General features: G+C 42.1%; 3 protein-coding genes across 14 annotated transcripts in view; 2 read left to right on the top strand and 1 right to left on the bottom strand.

Moving 5' to 3' along the window:
• The window catches only part of LOC128889704 (focal adhesion kinase 1), a 35,237-nt gene extending 15,401 nt beyond the window's left edge, over nucleotides 1-19,836 (top strand). For 2 of the 5 annotated variants that reach the window (XM_054147580.1, XM_054147582.1), the window contains exons 2-24: nucleotides 2,215-2,573; nucleotides 9,422-9,567; nucleotides 9,683-9,858; nucleotides 9,982-10,113; nucleotides 10,708-10,857; nucleotides 10,943-11,131; nucleotides 11,204-11,284; nucleotides 11,442-11,664; nucleotides 11,835-11,870; nucleotides 11,994-12,125; nucleotides 12,212-12,394; nucleotides 12,495-12,711; nucleotides 12,854-13,044; nucleotides 13,129-13,333; nucleotides 13,457-13,536; nucleotides 13,856-15,636; nucleotides 16,200-16,343; nucleotides 16,422-16,571; nucleotides 16,744-16,843; nucleotides 16,914-17,145; nucleotides 17,346-17,637; nucleotides 17,732-18,077; nucleotides 18,162-19,836. In XM_054147580.1, the coding sequence (XP_054003555.1) occupies nucleotides 2,491-2,573; nucleotides 9,422-9,567; nucleotides 9,683-9,858; nucleotides 9,982-10,113; nucleotides 10,708-10,857; nucleotides 10,943-11,131; nucleotides 11,204-11,284; nucleotides 11,442-11,664; nucleotides 11,835-11,870; nucleotides 11,994-12,125; nucleotides 12,212-12,394; nucleotides 12,495-12,711; nucleotides 12,854-13,044; nucleotides 13,129-13,333; nucleotides 13,457-13,536; nucleotides 13,856-15,636; nucleotides 16,200-16,343; nucleotides 16,422-16,571; nucleotides 16,744-16,843; nucleotides 16,914-17,145; nucleotides 17,346-17,637; nucleotides 17,732-18,055 (5,247 nt within the window). In that variant the 5' untranslated portion in view covers nucleotides 2,215-2,490 and the 3' untranslated portion in view covers nucleotides 18,056-18,077; nucleotides 18,162-19,836. Of the gene's footprint in view, nucleotides 1-2,214; nucleotides 2,574-4,264; nucleotides 5,756-9,421; nucleotides 9,568-9,682; nucleotides 9,859-9,981; nucleotides 10,114-10,707; nucleotides 10,858-10,942; nucleotides 11,132-11,203; nucleotides 11,285-11,441; nucleotides 11,665-11,834; nucleotides 11,871-11,993; nucleotides 12,126-12,211; nucleotides 12,395-12,494; nucleotides 12,712-12,853; nucleotides 13,045-13,128; nucleotides 13,334-13,456; nucleotides 13,537-13,855; nucleotides 15,637-16,199; nucleotides 16,344-16,421; nucleotides 16,572-16,743; nucleotides 16,844-16,913; nucleotides 17,146-17,345; nucleotides 17,638-17,731; nucleotides 18,078-18,161 lie in introns of those variants that run through there. The other 3 variants (XR_008460493.1, XM_054147579.1, XM_054147583.1) reach the window with 3 other exon arrangements.
• Nucleotides 19,837-19,865: 29 nt separating this feature from the next.
• Nucleotides 19,866-22,148, bottom strand: LOC128889705 (sister chromatid cohesion protein DCC1). Of its 3 annotated transcripts, none has more exons than XM_054147584.1 (8): nucleotides 22,007-22,148; nucleotides 21,756-21,932; nucleotides 21,338-21,536; nucleotides 21,041-21,263; nucleotides 20,751-20,967; nucleotides 20,565-20,674; nucleotides 20,310-20,493; nucleotides 19,866-20,236 (listed from the first exon to the last, which is right to left on the bottom strand). In XM_054147584.1, the coding sequence occupies exons 1-8, from the start codon at nucleotides 22,027-22,029 to the stop codon at nucleotides 20,131-20,133; spliced, it is 1,239 nt and encodes a 412-aa protein (XP_054003559.1). In that variant the 5' UTR covers nucleotides 22,030-22,148; the 3' UTR covers nucleotides 19,866-20,130. The 3 variants fall into 3 exon arrangements, with proteins under 3 accessions (XP_054003559.1, XP_054003560.1, XP_054003561.1); XM_054147585.1 differs by having other exon boundaries at nucleotides 20,577-20,674; XM_054147586.1 differs by having other exon boundaries at nucleotides 21,071-21,263.
• A 126-nt stretch (nucleotides 22,149-22,274) lies between these two features.
• LOC128889710 (elongin-C) lies at nucleotides 22,275-24,569 on the top strand. Of its 6 annotated transcripts, XM_054147594.1 has the most exons (6): nucleotides 22,278-22,414; nucleotides 22,699-22,785; nucleotides 23,052-23,113; nucleotides 23,317-23,385; nucleotides 23,573-23,766; nucleotides 23,839-24,569. In XM_054147594.1, exons 3-6 carry the CDS (start codon nucleotides 23,081-23,083, stop codon nucleotides 23,978-23,980), a joined length of 438 nt encoding a protein of 145 aa, XP_054003569.1. In that variant the 5' UTR covers nucleotides 22,278-22,414; nucleotides 22,699-22,785; nucleotides 23,052-23,080; the 3' UTR covers nucleotides 23,981-24,569. The 6 variants fall into 6 exon arrangements, with proteins under 6 accessions (XP_054003571.1, XP_054003574.1, XP_054003569.1 ...); XM_054147596.1 differs by lacking the exon at nucleotides 22,699-22,785 and having other exon boundaries at nucleotides 22,275-22,414; XM_054147598.1 differs by lacking the exon at nucleotides 23,317-23,385.
• The last annotated feature ends 28 nt before the right edge of the window (nucleotides 24,570-24,597 follow it).

Here is a 24,597-nt window from a genome sequence, read left to right as displayed (position 1 = left end):
GAGAGAGAGAGAGAGAGAGAGAGAGAGAGAGAGAGAGAGAGAGAGAGAGAGAGAGAGAGAGAGAGAGAGAGAGAGAGAGAGAGAGAGAGAGAGAGCCTCGACGGGTGAATCTAACCGGGGGAAGGACGCCGGGCGTCGCGGCGCAGGCTGCCGCACCCAGCAAAGCGCCTGCTCCCCTTGAACCGGCAAAACGTATACCTGACGCAACCCGAGGAGACGTCGAGCGCGCGTCGTTCTCCCAACACGCTGTTGCTAGGCGATAAGTTCGCGACTCGCGTTATTAGCCGGGCAACCGTCATTACGCTTCGCGTTATCGCGCGACTTCGAATCCTCGCGATCCAAGGTCACCGGGATTCGTCGATTTCTCAAATTTTCACGAGCCCGGTATCCTACAAACCCCGATTCCTTCTGTTCGCGCGTCCCCAAAATCTCCCAAGTGATCATCCTCTGCGCTCTCGGTGGTGGTTTCTCGGTGTCGCGGTCGGAACTTTGCTAGCCGTAGGTGCTCTCTGTAACGTTCGCGAATCGTAGGCAAGCGACAGAAGAAAGCTCGCGGGGGAATTTTTCGTCCAGAATTCTCGAAGAATCTCTGCGAAGAGTTTCAAGGGATCGCCCTACTGCGGAAGGAAGTCGCCGAAGGTGATGTACGAACCAGCGAGAGGGTGACGAGGAGTGGAGGAAGATTTCGAAGCGCTATGTCAAGGTTGCACGACCTTGGTTCGGTCAACGACCACGAACGCCGGCTTCGCGAAATCCCCGCTACGGGTGTCCTCTTCGAGCTTTCGCGCAACGTCGACTCTACGTCGGGCTGATTTTTACTTGGATCGCTACTTTTTTTCTTCGAATTCCATCGATCTTTGTGTCTCGGTGATTCTCCTCCGTTCTCGGCTACGATCTTTTGAGACCGAGGTCTCGTTCCTCTGTCGACGAAATTCGACAGAGAGTTCTTTTTCAAAAGTTCCTTTTCGAAATAGAAAGTTGTATTCGCGCGACGATGGGTTAACGCTTTGCCGATCGACCTATTTGTACACGGTATGCGACGACACGCTAACAGCGATGGGCAAAACCCTGGGCTTCGAATAAATCCGAAGTTTGCTGATATCTGACTCCCGTTTCATCTTTTGAACATTTTCCAAAGAAGGAAACGAGACAAACATATGGGAAAACTTAAGATTTATTCCAAGTCTAGGGTTTTGCCCATCTTTGCACGCCGTATCTCCTTCCTCGATGAATGATCCTTTATCGTGGTAAGAACTCTGGTCGAGTTTCAATGGACAAAGGTGTCTTGTGATTGTTGGAAAGTACGTTAGCCGAGCACGTGGATTTCCCAGGGGTGAGGCGAATGTACTTTACGGTGTAACTTTACGGTGACCCGAGAAGGTCGGACGTGCGAGTTTCTTTAAGCCGGACATCGCGATCGCGAATATCAGCGAACGTGTCCGTGCGATCGTTGGCCAGAGATCCGATCGAAATAGGCGTCGGACGAATAGACCGGAATCGGCGTCGAACGATTCGTCGGAAGGATTCCGTGTTTACGTTGTCTGGGGGAATTTACGCGACAGACAGGACCGGAGGGCGAGGGGCACGCGAACGGGGCCAACGGTGCATCGGGATCGGTCAGCCCTGCGGGAACCGCAGCGAAGGCGGTGCCTCCCACGTTTGGGATAGGTTAGGTCTGGTTAGACGCATATAGACGACAAACACGCGAGATTCTTATCGATGGAAGTTCCTTGCGAACCGTGTGTCACGGGCTTCCGACGCGCACGAGGATGAAACAGCCCTTCACGAACTACTCACCGCGAGACTGCGATACTACTCACGGCGTTTCCAGAGTAGATAGCATAAACGATGCGAACGAAACTCTTTAAGTTTACATCTTTTAAATTTGATTTTTCTCGACCTCAGGAAATAATTACCTCGTAAAGAGATAACCTCCTAATAGATGACGAACGCCAACGAGCGGAATCGATAGATGATCGATAGGAAACTCGCGTACGAAAGATCGCGTCGCTTCTGTCTCGTAACTCGTTAACGGACGCAAACTAGACGAAGCTAGACGCGAACTTAAATGTTTTCCGGCGCACCTGTCGCCAAGTATTTTCCGTGTATTCAACGTATCGATTCGAAAGTAACGATACGTCGCGTGCACCGGAAAGGGAAGAAACCTCGTCGGCGAACGTGAAACAAGTATCGAGATCTCGTTCGATTCTGCAGCCTTGCGACGTCCCTAAATCCTGCCAGCACCGGCTACGGAAGGAAGCACTCCGCTTCGAAGAATACGCTTCCTTTGGACCGTTTGCCGGATTCGATGCAATCGCGAGAGTGAATCAACAGCGAGAAGACTCGACTCGAAGTTTCGGACTAGTTTGGAAATCTTTTCGCGAACCAGTGCGCGTCTCGAAGTGTTGCGAAAAATACGTATCGATGAACACGGTGACCAGTGGTGGGTGATGATCGGTGAGCCACTGTTACGAATGAAGTGGTTTTAGGATGATGGTGGAGCGTGTCGAAGATCATCTCTTCATGTATCGACGTCCCGTCTACCGGGTCTTCCAGTACCTCGAAACCACCGAGTAAGTACTATACACCGACGAAACCAACTATCCAAATATATACCTACTTGTTACCTTTCGATCGTCGGTGAATTTATACTCCACGAGTATCCCGATAATTGGAATACTTTTTTAAATGGACACCGCAGCCTGTTTCCGATATCGCGACTATGCCCGTCCGAGTATAGGAAAGCAAGCAAAAGCGAAATCGCATTTCCTTCGGCATCGAATCGCGTCGAATCGAATCGAATCGAATCGACATAATAACGCGCGAGAGCTTTTGAAAAGTTGGCTGGGATGCTCGTCCCACTCCTCGAACACGCCGGGTTATCCAGCTGTTCGGATCCTCGGAGATGCGGAACAGGCGTTTAAACAAAGGGGTTGGTTCGTTTGAGAAGCGCCCCCCCCCCCCCAGCAATGGCAGTTTGCGCGCATAAAGCCTTTGAAAATCCCTTCCGTTTCGGGAACGAAGAAACGCCGCAAGGGTGAGGCGCAAAGCCGAGCCAAGCCAGCCGTCCGTTTTGCGCGGAAAGCAGCTTCTTTTTCAGGGTGGCGTTACGTCGATGCAGACGCGGTAACCATGGCGAAATTGCCCTCATCGACCACGTACTCTCGGTAACCCGTTGCTAATTGGCGCTATTAACCGAGCTACGACGCCGTACGGCCGATCGCGAACCATCGCCTCGTTAGGCTTTCCTAATTTTCGAATCCGTCGGAGATTAAAATGTCTGCGTGTCTTCCGGCGTACGGAAAGAACTATGACTCGAGATGCGAGCGACAATTTTTATCTGGATGTTAGATTATTCTATTATTATTTCGGAAATTAGGCGAAAGAAGCGAACACTAGTGCGTCGCTCTGAAATAGGGATTTTCATTCGGTTAAAATAAATATCATTTACGTTATATCAGAGATGGGCAAAACCTTAGGCTTCGAATAAATCTGAAGTTTGCTGATACGTTTGTCTCGTTTCCTCTTTTGAAAATGTTCCAAAGAAGCCTAGAGTTCTGCCCTTCGCTGCATTATATACAAAAACGTTTACCGTAAATAGAGAAACGACATTTAGAGCTTATTCTTCGATCGTCAATTCCCTTTTCAGTTTTTACACATTTTCATCCGTCACTCTACCACCCGACTTTTGTCTTATATCTATCTACCGGCACTTGGTGCTGTCTCGCGAAATATAAATGAAAGAAATTCATTTATCTTTACACAGACATAAAATTGTCTCTTCTCCGCGGGAGTCGCGTAGAAACCATCGTCGCATTAGTCGAATCGTACCGGGTAATTCGCTTCTCGGTAGCTGGCTAGACGAAGAAGGTCGCAAATGAGAAAAGTTCTGTCGGAAACTCGGACCGAACCGTGACCGGAAACTTTCCGAAAGACATCCGAGCGATTCCATCCGCAATTGACACCGCTTGGTGGCTTTTTTAGTCGAGCTTTGTTTCGCGTTCCCGTGAGAGTAACCGACCATTTATTCGCAGCTCGAATCGACTTACGTTCTTCGAATTAGACACGTATTAATAAATATACGAGTGATCGACGAACGAATATTATTAACCAGGGGAGAGATGAAATTCCTCGGAGAACGAATCGGTGCCACGTTGACCCTGGAATTCGAAAAGCAAGACTGTAGGTCTTTCCGTGGGCGTTCGAGGTTCAACGAGCTTTCAAGCCTCGAGAGTCGTAATTTTAGAACCTAGAAGGACCACCGTCGTTCGTATGGTACGTCTGGCCTACCCAGGACCTACGAACGATCTTCCAAAGAGATCGACCAATGAACGTCGACCTCGGAGCGATTTACCACTTGGAATAATCGTCTCCGTGAACCTCTTTAATCCCGCGCCGTGATTACGCGTTTCCAAATTGTCTCGAATCGATCGAAACGAAATGGTTTAAGCATCGAACCGGTTAAAAGTTCTCGACAATTTTTTCGCCGGTCACGGCGATTCGAACGCTTTGCGCGTGAATTAATCCCGGCGATCGGCGTCTCCAGGCAGTCTGTTCGTTTCGACCTAGAATACCCAATCACCCTGTTTATTTGCGTCGTAATTACGCTAGCCGCGTGATTTTTTTTTCAACGACGTCCCACGCGTACAAGCTATCAGAGACGGAAAGAGAGTCAGAGGGAGATAAAGCGATAGGAGAGTCGAAAGAACGGTCGCGAAAGAACCCAGAGGAGAGGCGAGAACGGCGGGTTGTCCTTTCGACGCGTCGCGTCGATCAGTTTCCGCTCGACGGCGGACAAGTGCGCACGCGTATCTACCGCGAAACACCGACGAGGGCGAAAATCGGGACGAACTTCCCATCCGAACAACATTTTCGAATAACGAATACGTGGAAATCAATTCGGATTGATACACGACCGATACCGACTCGGGAAATTAAACGTTCGGTTACTGTTCGATTAATCGTCCGATCGAATTCTATCCATCTCTGGTGACCGTATCGTATACGTACCACCGACGCGGGCACGGCTTCCCGGTACCTCCGAGATGTGATTCGATTTCGTAAGACGAGATCCATGCGACCGTTTCCCTAGGAGAGCACCGATCGCGAGGATCGGGACCGAAGCGGAGCGTTCGATCGAGTTGGGAGTCGAGTTACGCGAAAAAATCCAACGACGGATAGACAGAGGTGGTGACTATGACGAGACTCGTCGCGATCTCGGTAAATCGATCCCTAGATCGGTCGATGGATACTCTCCCAGTCGCGATTCCTCCCTCGAGAAACGGTGAACGCGAGCACTCGGCCACGGCATTCGTATCGAAGGCGCGCCCGCGTCGAGTGTGGTGATCGTCGAACTCTGCGTCGAAGATCGTTGTTATAAATTACCTAACAAAAAGCGATCCGACGACTGTCGCGAGTCGGTTATTCCGAGTTACAAAATCCCTCCGGTAACAGAGAAATTTATACTATGAACTCCGAGAGATTCTGAGAAGATAACCGAAACAATGCTGGAGTTGGTGGAACGCAAGGCCAGCGGGATCTCGTGGCCGACTTGTCGCAACCATAATCTCGAGTCGTTCGGCAAGGATCCCAAAGGAATTTTCTTTCTCAAGCGGGACAAGGGTTGCGCGCGGGAAAAGCGATGGAGAAGAGAGAACGGAGGGTTGCTATGCTCCCTGGGGCAACTAGGCTGCAACGACTCTTACAGCCCCGACACCCTGGGCACGTGGAAATTCCACAAGGTGTCCAGAACGAGGTAAACGTCCTCCGCCGACGATTTTCCGCGTCGACGAGTCGTTCGCGCTCGCTTTCTCTATCGTTTAACCCTCCGACACCGGTGCTGGCTCACTTTTCCGACGTTAATTTCGAAGTCACGTTCCTCTGTCATCGAGAGTCACGAGCCATCGAGCAACTCGTTCCGTAGCAATCCGCTCTCCTCGTTCTAATTTGTTAGCGACAGAAACGTTTCGAACTTTATTGCGAGAGAAGTAGCTTTCGGGACAAAGTATCGTTGAGTTTCGGCATAACGAGACAACGAGAACTTTAATAAATTTACAATGTGTAAAATTAACTTTATTAACTTTACAATGTGTAAAATAGAAATGTAATTAAATGTAGCTTCGGAACGTATGCATTCAATAGCAACAAAAAAAAAAAATTGGTAACGAGACATTATTAATATGATAATAATATTTGCGTATAGAAATTTTATTTTAAGCCTTCTTTTGTAACGCGTATGGACTTGGATTTCCGAGGGTTAAAGACGACCCGAGATCTGTGCCCGTGCTCGCGATTTTCAGCAACGACGAGTACATTCCGCGTGGCCCGTAACGACCGTATTCGATTCTCGTTATTCCTCCGACGACGCCAAAGCGCAATAGAGAAAGTAATAGTGAAAGGTAGGGTGCGTGGGCGAGAGTCGCAGGTGCGTGGTGGGTTCTGATCGCGACGCCGCGCCGGGTCAGGGACGGAGACCGCAAAGTATCCTCTCCCTCTCTTTACTTCCTCTTTTAACCAAAACCACCCTTCGTTCCCACGATCGACCGTCTCGCTTTTCAAAAATCACCGTTTCGAAACGAGGCTACGAGTAGAATAGCGGCTATTCCTACGCGCAACTTAGCTAACAGCGAATAAATTAAGTTAAATATTAGGTCGTCCCAAAAGTTTCTTCCATTTCATTAACAAGCAAGAGACGTACATAAACAATATCCTATGTCCAATGTTACGTTATTGAATTCTGTACGATTCGTTTTGCTCCGTTACTGTTACAACATTGACATCTAAGAAATTAGGATGTCTATGTATACAGGGTGTCCCAAAAGTCGGGGAGGAGCCGGAAATGAGAGGTAGCTGAGACGATTCTGAACAACAATTTCCTTTGCAAAAATGTCGGATGTGGCTTCGTTAAGGAGATATTAAGAGAAAACCCCGACCAATCAGAGCGCGCGTATGTCGTTGGAGCGGCCGTGGTAGCGAATGAGCGCGGCCGCCTGGCGCGTAGCCTACGCTCAACCGGCATACTCGCGCTCTGATTGGTCGGGGTTTTCTCTTAATATCTCCTTAACGAAGCCCCATCCGACATTTTCGCAAAGGAAATTGTTGTTCAGAATCGTCTCAGCTATTCCCCATTTCCGGCTCCTCCCCGACTTTTGGGACACCCTGTATAAACACTGCTACACAAAATAACCGTGCGCAAGGCACGAAAGAAAAACTTTTGGGACGACCTAATAGATTCGTCGCGTGCACGACTCCCTTCGCCAAGTGCTACCCGTCGAAGTATCGAACTTTTTTATTTATTTAATTAAGTAATTACAATCAATCCTCATAGAGAATTATAAGCAATTAAGTTTCAGTTACTTACATTCTAGAATTTACTATTTAGTATGATTGGTTAATTAAATCTATCGCAAAGTTCTACAAGGTAGTATCTTTTCGATCTACGTACTGTAGTGTCTCCGAGTTGGGTGACGAGAGGATTCAAATGAAATTTCTTCTTTTATTGTGGTCATCTTTAAGTCACGATGAATTACTTCATCGGTAACATACCAAGGTGCGTTGGAGTACCAGTCTTAGTACTTTAGATTGGAGTCTTTGTAGAATCTCGATGTTACGAGTAGCTCGCAGTGGCCCACAATTGTATCCCGTAAGTCGAAGCATCAGATGCCGAAGATATACGTATACCTTTATTCCCGTGGCTCGTGGCTCCTCGTACGAGTGCTTCGTCCCTGACCAACAGCATTCCTTAGCCGGACAACACTCGTAATATACATTTGCGTTAATAGCTGCGAAGCAAATGCTACTCGGTGAAACGGTTCGACGACGCATTCGAGCGTCGTTGTTTTACGGAAACGATAGCCTCGTCGCGACGCGACCGACCCAACGCGACGCGTAAACTTCTTCCGGAGACGAGTGGTTTCCGTGTACGATGTCGTACGACTATTCGATGTAGTCGGACTACGTTTCACGAACGAACGAAATAAAGTGCTTCCGAGTACGATCGTTTACGATTTTTAGTGGGATCATTAAACCCGACGCAACTCTTTTATGGATTTTCAGTGGGTTAATTCCAAGTTGCCTTTCGATAGCTTTATTAACCGATTAGCTAGAAGGTTGAAACGATGTTTAAGATTTCCGTTTCAGCCGTAACGAATAAGAGAAAAGCTCGTTGCGCTTTGTATAATACGTAAGCGTGTCAGTAACATTTTGTACAACCGCTCGCATTCATCGGCGCGAGATCAACGCTCGCGCGACTTCGTCCGTGGAGCTACCGCGTCTAGAGCAAGCGTTTCCCAAACTATGTATCGCGATAAATAAATATCGCATATTCGTAGCGCGCGTCGCTTTCGTATCATTGTCATTTTTCCTATCGCTTTTAACGTACCGATACAAACCGATCGAATAATTCACCGGGAAACGCTACATTTTTTCGGACTTCGCGTTGTTTCGATACATCGCGATTAAATTGTTTGGGAAACGTTTAGTTCCGACGGCGACGTCCAATCGGAGGCGAACGAACGAGACGTTTAGTATTAGGTCATCGACCGTGACGTCACCGACGTCCAACCTTCTTCGTGGAAAGTATGACGGATTCGGATCGATTCACCTTCGAAGCTTGGGAATCGATCGGGTGTCGGTCGACGATTTTGCCATCGCTAGATCGAACGATAAGTAACATTCGTGTTAATCCGGCTCGGAGTAAAAGGCATCGAACCGTTCGATCGATATCTTTGCTCGAACGTGAACGTTTTCGTATGTGTTTTCTTTAATCGTCGAATCTTGTAACATTTAAAAATACCGAGCAACGATCACCTAGGCCACAGAGAGTGCATGGAAACGGCGACCTCTCCTCGAACAGTCATGTTCGCAGGATGACGAGCCATCTCAGAGAAATTATCAGACCTGGATCGAGGGGAATACGGACGGTGTCGAGTAGTCTCGTAGCTAACAGTGGGACAACTTGCGTGCATCGCGTTCAGTTATTGAAAAGACCTCTTCCGTGGCAGAAAGGAAAAACGATTCTCTCTCGAGGAAGGATATTATCGACCACGTTCGATCAAAGGGGTGGCGTAAACCGATTAAAAAGTGACAAGCTTCCGGTATTATTCGTCCATTACAATTAGCTAAAAGCAACACGGTCCCGTTACAATATTTAAAGTGCACGAGCTTCTTTGAGTCTCGCGTATTATCCGTGCTTTTCCAACGACGAAATCCGAAGAGAGAACGGGAGGTTCGAGGAGAAATTCTTTCCTCTATGGGCCGGTAAATAATTAATCCTCTCAGCCGGGCTTCCACATTAAGTTGGAACTAGCGCGCGCCGAGGTTTTACGAGATAATGCATAATTGACGTCCTCGTTGACGGTGTCGTCGACTAACAATAAGCCCGGCTTCTACGACCGTTTTTCTTTTTTCTTTTCCATGACAGCCATGAGGGAATGAGCACTGTCGTGGGAGATGGAGGTGGAGGCGGCGTTGGCGGTGTACAGGGAAGTGGCGGCGGCAGGAACACACCACCCCATGGATCGCCCACCCCCATGGATAAGGCAACTTTGAAGGTCCATCTGCCGAACGGTAAATTTCCAGTCAAAATTAATTTGAACTTGATTGAAATTAATTAATTTTAACGCGACCGAGAACATCAGCCATCGATCGTCTATTTTACATTTTTTTTCTCTGTATCTTTCAGGTGGTTTCAACGTCGTTAAATTCGGCGACGCTATCGACGTGCGTGGTATCATCTCTCTGGTAACCAGCCGATTGGCGATCGGCACGAGGCACTATCGAAATCTCTACGCGATGAGGCTGCATCATCCTGGATCGGGAGAGAGCTACTGGCTGCATCAGGACACCACCATGTACCAGGTACTTTATTTTGGACCGCTAAAGCTACCAAATGGTATAAAGAAGCGTTTAGATTGGCCGTGTAAACGAAAAGTTGGCTGCGATCGGATCTGTTGAATTTATAGTTGTTTGTATGTTTATCAGGTTCAAGAAAAGTACGAGAAAAGGCACCCACATTGCGAGTGGAGGTACGAGTTGAGAGTACGGTACCTGCCGCAAAATTTGAATGATCTGTACGAGAAAGACAAAGTGACGTTCTTTTACTATTACGATCAGGTACGTTCGCGTAACATCTGTACTTCGTACTGCATCGCACTTCGGATTTGTAATTGTAAATTACATTATATACATTTATACACGTTATATACATTACATACATTTATGTACATTATATACATTTATATACATTAATATACATTATATACCTTTATGTACATTATATACATTATATACATTCATATACATTATGTACATTTATATACATTGATATACATTATGTACATTTATATACATTAATATACCTTTATGTACATTATATACATTATATACATTCATATACCTTTATGTACATTATATACATTATATACATTCATATACATTATGTACATTTATATACATTGATATACATTGATATACATTATATACCTTTATGTACATTATATACATTATATACATTTATATACATTGATATACATTATATACCATTATATACATTTATATACATTGATATACATTATATACCTTTATGTACATTATATACATTATATACATTTATATATATTGTATACATTATATACATTATATACATTTATATATATTGTATACATTATATACATTTATATACATTGCGATAATCGATTATCATCGTAGGTACGAAACGATTATCTGTGCGCGAATCACGCAGCTCTGGATCACGACGTGGCGGTTCAGCTTTGCTGCCTGGAGATTCGTTACTTCTTTAAAGACATGCCGCACGTCGCCCTCGACAAAAAGATCAATCTCGAGTATCTGGAAAGAGAGGTAAAGACGGGCGCGATAACGTCTTTTCGCTTCGATTATCTCGTAGTAATCAACGACGACGACTACGAGTGTTGTTTGTTCGCAGGTCGGCCTCCACAAGTTTTTACCGCGATCCGTGTTAAACGGAATGAAACCAAAGGCGCTGCGCAAGCTGATACAGCAGCATTTTAAGAAAGTGACCGCGCTCTCGGAACTGGAATGCATGTTAAAGTTCTTCGATCTGTTGAGGGCTCACTACAGATTCGACCAGGAGAGATTTATATGCGCTCTGGGGGTGGGTTACTTTAATCACAGTTTTAGATAAATCCGATAGCATTATACCCTGTTCAACCTTTTTCGTTTACAGTCGAGCTGGTCTATACCCGTGGAACTAGTCATCGGGCCAGATTTAGGTATATCTTATATGAGTCACAGCGTTGGAACGGTGGTAGGTTTCTTATCGATAAAAATCTCGACAATTAAACCTGTCAACCGGGAGTGACGTGTCACCTCGTTGTTTGAGAATGTTTTTCGCGAATCGTCCTAGTTGACAGGTCCGAGAAATAAAACGTTTACCCGATATTTCACCAAGAATGTTGTCGCAGCCAACGAGAATGGCAGAATTCTTCAAGATACAGTCCATTCAGACGCTCGTATCGGACTGCAAAGAACACGCGAAAGCGTGTATCAAATTAAGGGTAGCAGGGGAAGCGGAAACGCTCAGCATAACGTGTTCGAGTCTAGACCAAGCGGAAAGTCTCGCCGATCTGATCGACGGATACTGTAGGGTTGTTACCGGAAGCAACACCTCGTTGTGGAACAGAAAAGGTACCAATCGTTTAAACAATTAAAAACGTGTTAATGTTATTTCGTTGCATTGCCGTTGATACGCGCACGCGTACATGCATTATATCGTATACAGAAATTAAACGCACGTTTCGCTTCTACGTTCATCGACTCCAACTAACAATAAGTTTTTAATCGTTTACACTTCCAAGCCGCTTCGTGGAAAAACTATCCCTGTCCATGCAAAGGTTTGTGGTTTTCGAATGATCCTGTAGTTTATCGTATTTGGTTACGATTCATGCGTTGCATGAAAATTTGCGACGAAGTGATTTTTATAATTATTAAACTCTCGCTGTTTCGATATACTATAGACGCCCACCCGCCAAAGTACCGACAAGACGGCACCAATAGTCCGGAGAAAAATGTGAGCAAAACGGGAACCATTTTGTCGGAGGACTACGCGGAGATCGTAGACGAGGAAGGAGATTACTCGACGCCAGCTAGTAAGCACCGATGGTCGTTGGATAAGCTCTTAATATTTCTGCCGCGTAACAAGTTGTACGATTTAGTTTTTAATCGATAATTTCAGCTCGAGATTACGAGATAGTCAGGAACCAAGTAGAGTTGGGCGAGATTATCGGAGAAGGTCAGTTCGGCAACGTGCTCAAAGGTTCGTACAAAGGAAGGGACAACCAGACCATAGCCGTCGCCGTAAAAACCTGCAAAGTTGACGCGGATCTCGCGACTTCGGAGAAATTCCTCGAAGAAGCCTGTAAGACACCTTTTCTCGATTCGTTTAACGGAAAGAATAACGACTCGGTGCGTCGTAGACACGTCGGACGTATTGCAATTTGGTATCGTAAACGTTTCAGACATAATGCAACAGTTCGAACATCCCCATATCATCCGATTGATCGGCGTGTGCTCGGAAGCACCGATTTGGTTGGTGATGGAGTTGGCCAGGTTAGGAGAGATGCGAGCTTATCTACAATCGAACAAACAGCGTTTGGATCTCGCCACGCTACTTCTGTACACGTTTCAATTGAGCACCGCCTTATCGTACCTTGAGAGCAAAAAATTTGTACACAGGTATCTATCGAAGGAAATTTTTAAATTTAATCTAATTTTATCGATACTTACTATATATCTTTTTATCTTACGATATACCTTGGAAAAAGACGCGTTATCGTGCGTACGAACGTAACTAACACGGGTGATTAATTCTTTGCAGAGATATCGCCGCGAGAAACGTACTCGTCTCCGCTCATAATTGCGTAAAGTTGGCGGATTTTGGACTGAGCAGATGGGTCGAGGATCAGAGCTATTATACAGCGAGCAAGTGCAAGTTACCGATCAAGTGGATGGCCCCGGAAAGCATCAATTTCCGGAGATTCACTACCTCTTCCGACGTCTGGATGTTTGGTCAGTTTCGACGAATTCCTTTTAACGATTCTGCTAGCGTTTGCTTAAGACGAAGGTAAAGGTTCTTTGTTTTTATTTGTCCAGGCGTGTGCATGTGGGAGATTTTAATGCTGGGCGTGAAACCGTTCCAAGGCGTGAAAAACAACGAAGTGATTCGTAAGCTCGAAAACGGAGAAAGACTAGCGTTGCCGAATCATTGCCCTCCGCGATTGTATTCTCTGATGTCTCAGTGCTGGAGTTACGAGCCTAGTAAACGACCGACGTTCAAAGAAATTCGAGAAACTTTGCAGTAAGTGTGTTCAACGAACTGTAATTGCACGTTCCGCGTCTATTTTTGGACGAGCTTCGGTCATACAAACGATAATTACTGTAAATAAAATACGATCGGAAATGTATGTGTAATAATTTTCAGTGAGATTTTATTGGAAGAAAAACACCAGCAACAAGAAACGATGAAACGGGAAAACAGAAGAGTTCAAGCCATGTCTTGGGGTATGTAAGGATGAGAACGATAAACTATACAGGGTGTCCCAAATTATACAGGACGAAACGCCTAATGTGCTCATCTTGAATGATTTGCAAATTGCGAGATTTCAAGTATAGTATCGCATTCTATTCCGTACTTTTACCATAAAGTGAAACCGTTCAATTTTCGTATTCGAACGATACAATTTGCATGTTGTGCAAGATGCGCGCACTAAGCATCCCAGCCTTGTAAAATTGTCAAGCTGTACCTCGTATCTGGAGACACCTTGTGTACGACTCACAGGCATTTGACGGCCCACGAAGCAGATAATCTTTCGTGATTTAGGTGCAGACGACGTACCGCCGCCAAAACCTTCGAGGCAACCGCAAAACTCGACAGATCAATCCCACCTAACCGCCGCGGCGCCGGTTTCCACCTATATCGTGGCGCAAAGCCCCGAAGTTCTCGCGCAACTTCTCAAGGACAATCAAACCAGGGGGGTATGTCCCTCCGTGTACACGACACCCGCCTCGCCTTTCAACACCTTGGCGGTACAGTTCCAAGACGAAGATCAAGTCTTGACCACTGCTCTGGTCTCCGACCTCCCCTTCTTCGATCCGACCATTTCGGAACCGTCCGTCTCCCATGACACACATTCCGGAGATTCCACCCTATCCGATACAAACCTGGACTCCCTCGAGTCCTCGGACGTTCCTCTTCCCTTGTCCAGCCTCACCATTTCAGAGACTACTCAAGTTCAATCACCCGCTGCCAACAGAAAGCAGCAAAAGGTTAAAGAGATGCAAAATTTGTACGCTGTCAGCTCGAAAGTGGTCGGTAGTATTACAGGCGATCTCTACTCGCCCGTGCACAAGTTCACGTCGTCTAACGCTGTTCCCGTCACGACCGCCGCCGCCGCCGCCGCCGCCGCTGCGGCCGGCTGCGGTGAAATTTACGGTCCGGTTGCCAATTTCACCCAAAGTTCCGCCATCGTCGGCAATCTCAGTCAGAGTCCCAGCGTAGGCGGTAACTTTGGCGAGAATCCAGGCAACTTTGGCCCTAGCAGCCTAAACAGTATCGTAGGGTCCGTCGTGCAACCTCAATCTGCCTCTAGCTTCGGTCAGTTCTCTTCCTCGAGTCAAGTGTTCGGTGTAGGTCAACCAGTCGCCCAGAATTCCGTTTGCGTTCAAAATGCCGCCGCTTATCCGCGTGTAACCGTCAGTTCGTCCAACGTGGTCGTTTCCACCGCGTCCAACGCGGAATGTCTGTACGGACCGGTATTGAAATTTCGAGCACAGAACGCATCGGACTCGATCACTTCGAACCAATCCCAATGCATCCAGAGTCCTCGAAGCAACTTAGCGACACCAGGACAGACATCGCAACCTCAGTCGATGATGATGCACGCCCAAAATTATCAGCACCACCAGCAGATCTATTCGAACATCCCCAGTCATCCCCAGTCGGTATACTTGTCGCAGTCTCAGCACGCTCAAAACGTCCAACGGCAGAGCACTTCCGTTCACTCGACTTCTTACGGTCAGCAGTCTCAAGCTAGTAGCGCCAATCCGATTTACGCAGGTCACGCGACCTCCGTCACCGTCGTCCAGGCTCAGAAGATCCATCAGGGGCCCGGGTACGCGCAGCAAATTCAGCAAGCTGGAATCGCCAGTCATATGGCATGCTCTCAAGCAACCAACGCGAATCAGCAATCGTTTGGCGTGATGGCGCAATGTCATCCGGTTCAGGCACAGTTTTCCTCGTCCAGCGGTACCGTGCAATCAATTGGGCAACAACAACAACAACAACAGCAGCAGCAGCAGCAGCAGCAACATCACGTACAATCAAGCGTTCCCTCGCAATGCAACGTTACGAATCTGGCGACGAGCACGTCAAACGCTACCGCTACGCCATATCTCGCCTGCCAACCCGGAATCGTGAAAACGAATATGCCTCAAGTAGCGACCGGTGTCGCAAAAATCACCACATTTGTCGCGCAAAAACAAGACGAACAGCTCACTAGCTCCACAGACGGTACGCTCTCCGGATCTCTGATATCCTCCGCTGTCAGCGACAGCACAATGTCGTCGAGCAGCTCGATGACAGAGGAGGCGCATCAAGACCAGGTTTGGCAAATGCCTCCTAGGAATGACAAATCGCATCCATTTACCCGCAAACCAGCATTATTACTGTATATGCTTCTTTTTTGGTACACGCGATAGAGCTGTTTGGGAATTCCGTTTTACAGAGATGGATTCAATCTCGAACAGCTCTAGTTTGCTACGCGCTCGCACACTCGTCGTGTTTACATGCTCGTTTGAATTTACGGACACACGCATACACGCAGCGGGCCTTTCTACTTTCGTTGTGCAAAACTAGAAACAATGTTTCGTTAAGGTTGAATTACTTGTTTTATTTTTCTTTGCAGTTTGGTAGGCTAATCTTTTTGCATGAAGAATGAACACAATAATAATAATAACAAACAACAACAATAATAATACACAATTGAGCTGCATGTGACGAGTGTGATTGCACTACTCTTAGTCTGAAATTGTACATTTGCATCGAGAATTATGCATCTCTTTAATTTTACTGTGTACATATGTTTATCGAAGTCGAAACGACAAATTATCCTACCAACAATCGTAAGCCGACGGTTAGGAAATAAGATGAGCTTTTCTTGTTTCAGAGAGTTGTGCAGTCGCAGCTATTGGACAGCGTTACGGAAAATTCTAATAGCGGCATCGACGATGAACAAAGGCTATTGGAGCAGCGATTATTGCAACAACAACGTCAATCGGAAGAGGACAGCCGCTGGTTAGCGAGAGAGGAGGTGGGCCAACAAGTTTAAATGAAATTTGTAACAAAGAAACTCGTTGAAAATTAATGAAATTTGTCGTTGTCTATTCAGAAACGTTTGTCCATCGCGACGAGCGGGGATGAAAGTGCCAGTCCTCCGGTTCCTCGTTCAGTCACGCAGTCGCCGAATCACGAACAGCACAGCGGAAATACTGGCTCGTTGGGCTCCGATAAGGGCACGGATAAAGTAATCGTCGTAAAGGTACTATGTTTAATAATAATCATACTATACAAGAACGAGTGTTGTTTTAACGATGAGCGAGGCTGTTTTCTGTTTTATAAATTCCAATTAACATTTTTACGAGAAGGACTTACGTTACCAGAAATATTTAATGGATAATAATACGTACTATACCTATACCTTCGTTTCCTAGAAAATGGAACCGACGCCAACCGCCGATTTGGATAGAACCAACGACAAAGTGTACGATTGCACTACCAGCGTTGTCCGTGCCGTGATGTCTTTGTCACAAGGTACAACGTCGTTCTACATCGCTTGTGTTGTAACATTCAGAGTATTTTTTTCATTGAATTGTGATGCCAGGTGTACAGCAGAGCAAGGCAGAACAATACTTGGAATTAGTACGTAAAGTAGGCCTCGAATTGAGAGCACTGCTGTCGTCTGTGGACTCTTTGATGGACATATTACCTATATCTGCTCATCGTGAAGTAGAAATGGCACATAAAGTTCTCAGCAAAGACATGGCAGAACTGGTAACCGCTATGAAACAGGCTCAAAAATATAGTGCTACTACTTTGGATGCAGAGTATCGAAAGTAAACGCTCCGTGCAATGCATAACAAATACAATATACAAGATGATTTTAGAAACTGGGGTTAACCGTAACTTGTTTTCTTACCTAACGTTCTATAAATTTTTAAAGAGAGCTACGGCTTACCTCAGTTTCTAGAACCTTGTACATTACCCGATGTAACGAACGAAGAAAAGTATTAAGGGGACGTACGGTGTATTTCAGAGGCATGCTATCGGCAGCACACATATTGGCCATGGACGCGAAAAACTTATTAGACGTAATCGACTCGATACGTATTCGCTATCCATACGTGGATAGCCAGATTTGCCAAAAGCAAAACGACAATAACGGTCCGCAAGAATCCGCAGCAGAAGGCCGTATACGATCCAGTCAATCCGGTGAACAGTTTCTGAGAAGAAGTCAGTCGACTGAACGCCAAAGCACAACGTTTAGACAAAGCCAAAGCGGTGATCTTCTGCACAGAATGGGTCAGTCGGTCGATCGCTCTTCACAGGTAAAAATCCTGATCTTGTGACCAGATTTTACATCATAAATAAATCACTGTATTACGTCGATACCATAGACGCACGAATCTTTTTCCAATTTAGGGTAGTCAAAGCGATGTTAGTACCGGGTCCAGTCTAGAAAGAAGGCATCACATCGTTACTAACAGTCTCGAACGTAATTCGACGACACGGAGACAAATGGCGACGAATAGTTTAGAAAGAAAAAGACCATCGTTATCGTGTAATATCAGCTCCATGAATAATTCGGTTAATCTGCCACCGATGGTACCAGTTACCTGTAATTTAGTCCAAACAGTAGGACCTGTAATTCACCCAAGTCAGACAATCGCGACAGGTATTAATCAACAGTCAGTGTTTTCAACTAACAATAAAACGCCAAACGAAACTGCAACAAGTGATAGCTAACAACGAGGTGCCTTGTATTAAGGTAAATTATACTTGGAAATTGTGTTCCATCTGTAAAGCTATCTGAAACATACGTTCGTTACTTCTATTTGTTTGCTGATTTCAGGAATACTTCGGAGAGATATTAGTTTGTATGTATATAGGCGACGTCGTACAAGTTACCCGTCTACATCTCGCGCATAACTCAGCAGCAGGAGATTTAGTATTTGTGCTTTGTAGCTCTTTTTAACGCTATACAGACTTGGTCTAAACGTACTTATAGATAGGACAGTATTCATTAGATGTAGCAGTAGAAGAATTGTCATTAAAAGTAAGTCACAGCTATAAAGAAAATCACTCCAAAGCTTTAGAATTATTGTTAATTTGTTATTGTATAACAACCGCGTGTATAGGGTGACGCAAAAGGAACAATCTTTAAACGTAGAGGATTGGAATTACGCGCAACTAGCGTTCGTGCAAATTCACATCAACATGACATGTTTATCAACATTATCAACAATTAATTATAAAAGAAATTACAATTACATTATGACGTATACGATCTATCATCCGAGAGATTTTCTCACTGCATCATCCTATAGGTAGTTGGACAATTCTATATATATATATATTTAAAAAAATAGTTCAAACGATAATATTTCGCGAAAATTTAATTTCATCTAGGATACAATCTTATAGTGTTGTTTTTACGAATCTATAATTTAATAGTCGATTTCCTGCTACCGGGAGTGATTACAATGTAAAAAAAAATGGGACTGAATGTTATTTCTATTATGTAATTATTTAGCTATTCATACCGATTTGTGAAATTTATACAGAATGTTTTATAAAAAGCGAATCATTCTTCAACGGCAAGTCAGTTCCTACAAAATATTTATAGAAAATTTCATCTTTGCATAAGAATAGTATTGACATTTTGTCAATGAAATGCGCCTCTATGCATTTACAGATCCATTAAATATTCCATAGATGTAAAGTATTCCATTTTTATAGAATTTGTTACCTGTTCGCGTTCCTGGGAAGATTTACTTTCATATTAAAGCGAAATTTCCACTAATTTTCAGGATTATTTTGTTGATGAAAAATTGCTTTTTTATATTGTTCGTTATTCGATGACACTCACGGTTCTAAATGTTAATGTGCCAAGGTGTGTGTGCTTGTGTATCCAAACAGATTTTTTTACTAAACGATTAGAAGTGTACAGTTATAGATTAATGAATTTTCATCCCGGGAATTCGTAACTTTCGGTTACAACGTTTGACGCTGCTACTGTATCGAAAGCATTAGATCTTTTTTCTTGAATTACTTTAAATGTGTATATATATATAAATATTTAAAATTTATATCATTTAATAACGATGTTGGCGATTCAGTTACATATTATTCTTGGCATTTTTTTTATTAATCGCAAACATTGCACTACGTGCAAGAAATTTATTAGAAAATTTAACTTTAACTACTTGCATTAAAATATTTAAGAAATTTTTAATTTTCAATTATAGGAAGTATTAAGATATTTATACTGCCTCCAATAATACACCATTTATAATGTATTACAATTTTTATTCAATTTCTTTTCATTATATGTAATTATTACAACTATGTCGTAACGAATATCATAATATGTGATGACAGAATTAAAGTAAAAATCTTTTAAACCAAATTTATCGTACGCGTAATTTTATGCGATAAAAAATATTACAAGCCTACGTATCTGCGCGAAAAATTTGATTAAAAACTTTTTTCATTTTAGCACTTGCAGTTAAAATTATTCTGCAATCATGCTATATAATACAAGATTTCGTAATTTTTGACGAAATGTTAATGTATGAGCCATTTCTAATTGTTAGTGCAGGTAGTTAGTTATTCTTCAAATTACAATCACAGGTCATTAAGAAGAAATAAGTATCGAAGTAACAGCAGTCTATCATGACGACGAATAATAAAAGTAAACATAATGCGTAATAATAATTGAAAAATATTTATAAAATTGTGTAAATGTAACTATGATGTATCATGATCACAAGCGAAATAAACGCCGCGAATGATTTCAGTATAACGAATAGTTCAATCAACTATTTACCGTGTTTCGCGCTATAATATTTAATGCCGTTAACCTGTGAACATCTAGCATACTTAGTTAGAAGAGCGTTAACATTCATTTTGGTTGTTGACAAATTTCTGAAACAGAACAAAAATTTATACAACAAAACAAAAAATGTTTGCATTCCATGAACACGTTTCTTTTACATACATTATATAGGGTGTTATTTCTTGTACAGTCCATTTATTTTTCGCTTTAAAAAGTTCATTAAACCTCTCGTTAATATTCTTTGGCAAATCTGCTTCCGAAAAGGATGTTACTTCTTTTTCCAATGTTGAACTATTCCAAGTAATAAGAGCTATACCGCCCAAATATTCTTCTTTTGGTTGCATTTCTACATTTAGAAAAACGCAATTTGAATACAAGCTTCATGTACAAATTACTTTTAAACAAATCATATCTTACTATCTGGAGTACCGATTTGCCATGATTCCATAAATTGTTTGTACTCTGTTACCGGCGAAGCGGCAAGGAGAATTTTCGCCAAGCTTTTACAACATTTCTCTTCGTTGAATCTAAAATATCATAATTTCTTACAACAAAATATAATGAAAAGTATATATCTTGTATTCTAAAAAAAAATTCCAATACCTGTAGAAAGGTGTTGCATCTTCTTTTGATTTACTGGTTGCTTCCGTATACTTCATAAATAAAATATCAAATACAGGCCTGGGAATAAATTCTTTCAAGGCTTCATATGTAACTTCTTTATCTATCTGATCTAGTTCCCAACTATTTTCATCAAAGAGATCCAACATTAACATTAAACTTTGCACCTCACCTTCGAATGATATTAAACGATAATACCCTACAAAACCAAATAGGATGATATAGTTGTAATAACTAAATCAAGTAGATATTATTTAGTAAATGCCCCTCACCCCAAAACAAAAAACAAAAAAGAAATATACCATCGATATTCACTATTAAATATTCATTTAATGCCTGATACAGTTCATCTTCACTGGCTTGTATTTCACTCTGTAATCTGTCCCAATCATACAAATGTTCTTTAACTATAGCAGATTCATATTCCATTCCTTTGAAAGAAGTAGGTTCAAGGATGTTAAGTAATTTTTCTAACTTGGGCTTATATTCCTTTACCTTAATTATTTTGGAAATTTACAATGTACGAATTATAGATTTACAAATAATTTGTTGCTGTACAATACACATACCTCATAATATGTATGAAAAACCCCTGAGATATTATGAGTTCTTATAATTCGACCATTGGTACATGTACTTGCTTGATTGGATACGTTTAAATTTGGTACTAACATACATGAATTAGATGTTTCTGCTTCCTTGATATCATATGTTCGACTTTTTGTGCACAATACTGCAGAATCTTGTTTATTACCCTGAAACATTAAACTAAAAAACTGCAGATAGTAAAAAGTTACCAAGGCAAAGTTACTTTGTGGATGATATCTCTGAATACAATACGTATACAATGACCCATTAAATTAAAATTAAATTTATATATCAGATAAAATAGTGTTTGGATATGCACTATTTTTCAATTATTTTTCCTTAATGTTTATGTTTCAAAATCCCGGCCGCAAGAGGTTAAAAATCAAATTAAACACATACCTGTCTCCTTGTTTAATAGTTTCCAGCAAATGTTCATCGAGTTCCAGTAACTTTGTATGCATCTCCGAATTAGGTTCCGACGCAGAATAGAGAATATGTGTGACATTTTGTAAATTAGCTTCTTTAATAGCAGCTAATCTCAAAGTTTCGTTTATTTCGTTTATTCCATGGGAATATCTACAAAGTGGAAGTAATTTTAGATTCTTTAACCGAATCGAGCATTTTATTTCGTCTATAATTTATATTTTTACACAGTGTTTTCAGTATTCGTCATGTTGAACTTTCAAAGAAATTCGAACAATAGGTCAAAGGAATCTGACAGACTGTAAAAGACGTGTCACTTGAATCGTAACGATAAAATAATCAAATTATTGCGAGAATAATAAAAGTTTAATCGAATAATCGTGTTCTATCGCAGTGAAATGTTTTCGATAGTTTTTTTACGCGCCAATTTTTATATTGTCCAATCGTAGCATAAAATCAAGTCAAACTACAGATGGAGAAGTACAGCTACAGTACAGTTTCGACTCATCGTTGGTCGAGACGTGCTGAAGCTGAAGTGCACACGACATTGTCAGTAGCCATATTAATTGGCTTTCATTGTCTTTTTAACCGTGTTCGAAAAGTCTGAATTTGATAGATATTTACTTTTCAACGAGGTACGTATCGTTTAGTATTTTTAAACGATATGCAATGAAAAAATAGGTCGTTAAAATTTTGTTGATCCAAAGTAATTGCGATCGTTAGCGCACAGTTTACACTGAACATAACGGATGTTCCTTTGTTTTCCTTTTCATGCATGATTTCTCTTTTTCTCGTGATTGTTATTCCATTTGAATTGTAATTTGTAATACGTTCTATCACGGGCATACACCGACATTGATTCATAATATCTTATGGTTAATGTTGAATCTATTATGACGCGTTGTGTCTTAACGTTCAGAATAACCTTTTCATCTGCACGAACGTTGGAGTGAAAAACTGATCTTGCGTTACAATCAAGGAAAGTGTGTGCGGATAGGACTCAATGGTATCATAGCGGTTCAATTTTAAACAATAATAATTAAATCTTTCATAATTCAATGATAATGTATAAGGTTGGTGGATACAAAATGTTATCTGTTTATAGTACGTTGAAAACACGTTTGCTCATTTTCGATAGAATGCGTTGGAAAATGTTTAATTTGGACAAATATTTTGTAAACATCGACCTGATAGAATGATTTTTGAAAGTATATATTTTATATATTTTTGTGTGACACAATAATTTATTTACAAATAATAACTTCCTTCTAGAGATACTATACAACCAACAAAATAGAAACATGTCAAACGACGTGAATATGCAAGCCGAAAAGGTATGTTTTTTCTTTAATATATAATGCATGCCTAACTTTCGCATGACAACTGGGATATGTGAAATGTATTTAAAAGAAAACTACGCACAGTTACAATTGGGCTGCTATCGTGACTGAAATTTCATTTGTCTCCTTTAATTGGAAAACAGGAAAAGTTATGGTAAACAATTTGTTGATTAATGCTAATTTTTCTTTGGATCAAGCCCAATGAGGAAGAAACTGTCAATAATGCAGAAGAAGAAGAAGGCAGTTCGTCTATTGACCTGCATGCGGTACCTATTTCTGCAAATTAAAGTTTTGCTGCTTAACGATTTCTTTTTTTTTTTTTTTTTTAAATTGTTTACCCTGTCTTTTGTTACTAACAATAGCTTCCATTGTATGGTAGTTGGAACTACAGATGTAATATATTTAAAATTGTTTCTACTATGGCTTAACGTATGTAACAAACTAAAATTTTAGCAAGAAAGCGGACCAGTTTATGGAGGATGCGAAGGGCCGAATGCAATGTATGTAAAATTGGTGAGCAGCGACGGACATGAATTTATCGTTAAGCGTGAACATGCTTTAACTAGCGGGACTATAAAAGCCATGTTGAGCGGTCCTGGTCAGTTTGCTGAAAATGAAGCTAACGAAGTTAATTTCCGTGAAATCCCGTAAGTTCTTTTACTTTTTTTAAAATGAAATTCCAATATATTTATAGAATCAACTATGTCTTTTATTTACAGCTCTCACGTATTACAAAAGGTTTGCATGTATTTTACTTACAAAGTACGTTATACGAATAGCAGCACAGAAATACCAGAATTCCCTATCGCACCTGAAATTGCGTTAGAATTGTTGATGGCCGGAAATTTTTTAGATTGTTAAGAGCAACGAATAATATTGGTAATTAGGAGCAATTTAGTTTTGGAAATTATCGAAATCTATCGTTATCATTTTTCTTTGAAGTTTGCCAATGCATCGTCATGTTTTTGACGAACACACCCGCTTTATGTTCTTTTATTTATACTTGTAATGTTAAAACACTTGGCGCGTTATACTTGTGGTTGTAAAAAGAAATTATCAAAGTATATCGAATGGCAAAACCTTAAACTTTCGATATTTATCAAATATTGAACATTTAACAAACGATTAAAAACATATATTGCTTTCGTATAGGAGACAGATTATACTTGATTGCATTCATCGCATTTTTCGGTGACATAATAAACATGTTCTGAATAATCTATTACAAAAAATAGCACATCGATATAATACGCATATCCGTATATGAATGCTTGGTCCAACAATGTAACATCATTTTGCAATTGTAAAACATTGCTTACATTGCGTATAATTAATAGCGGTATAGAATCGGCAAATCATGCAATAGCAGAATTTCTCATTTTTTAACAACATTGCGTATTGTTACAATTCTGTATTTATGTTTTTCATTACATTTAAGATTATTTATTTTTCTTTTGCTTTTTGTCATGCCATGAATT

Source organism: Hylaeus anthracinus, unplaced genomic scaffold, assembly GCF_026225885.1.
Source record: "Hylaeus anthracinus isolate JK02 unplaced genomic scaffold, UHH_iyHylAnth1.0_haploid 11997, whole genome shotgun sequence".
Classification (NCBI taxonomy): domain Eukaryota; kingdom Metazoa; phylum Arthropoda; class Insecta; order Hymenoptera; family Colletidae; genus Hylaeus; species Hylaeus anthracinus.
This window is presented reverse-complemented; position numbering and strand designations above follow the sequence as displayed.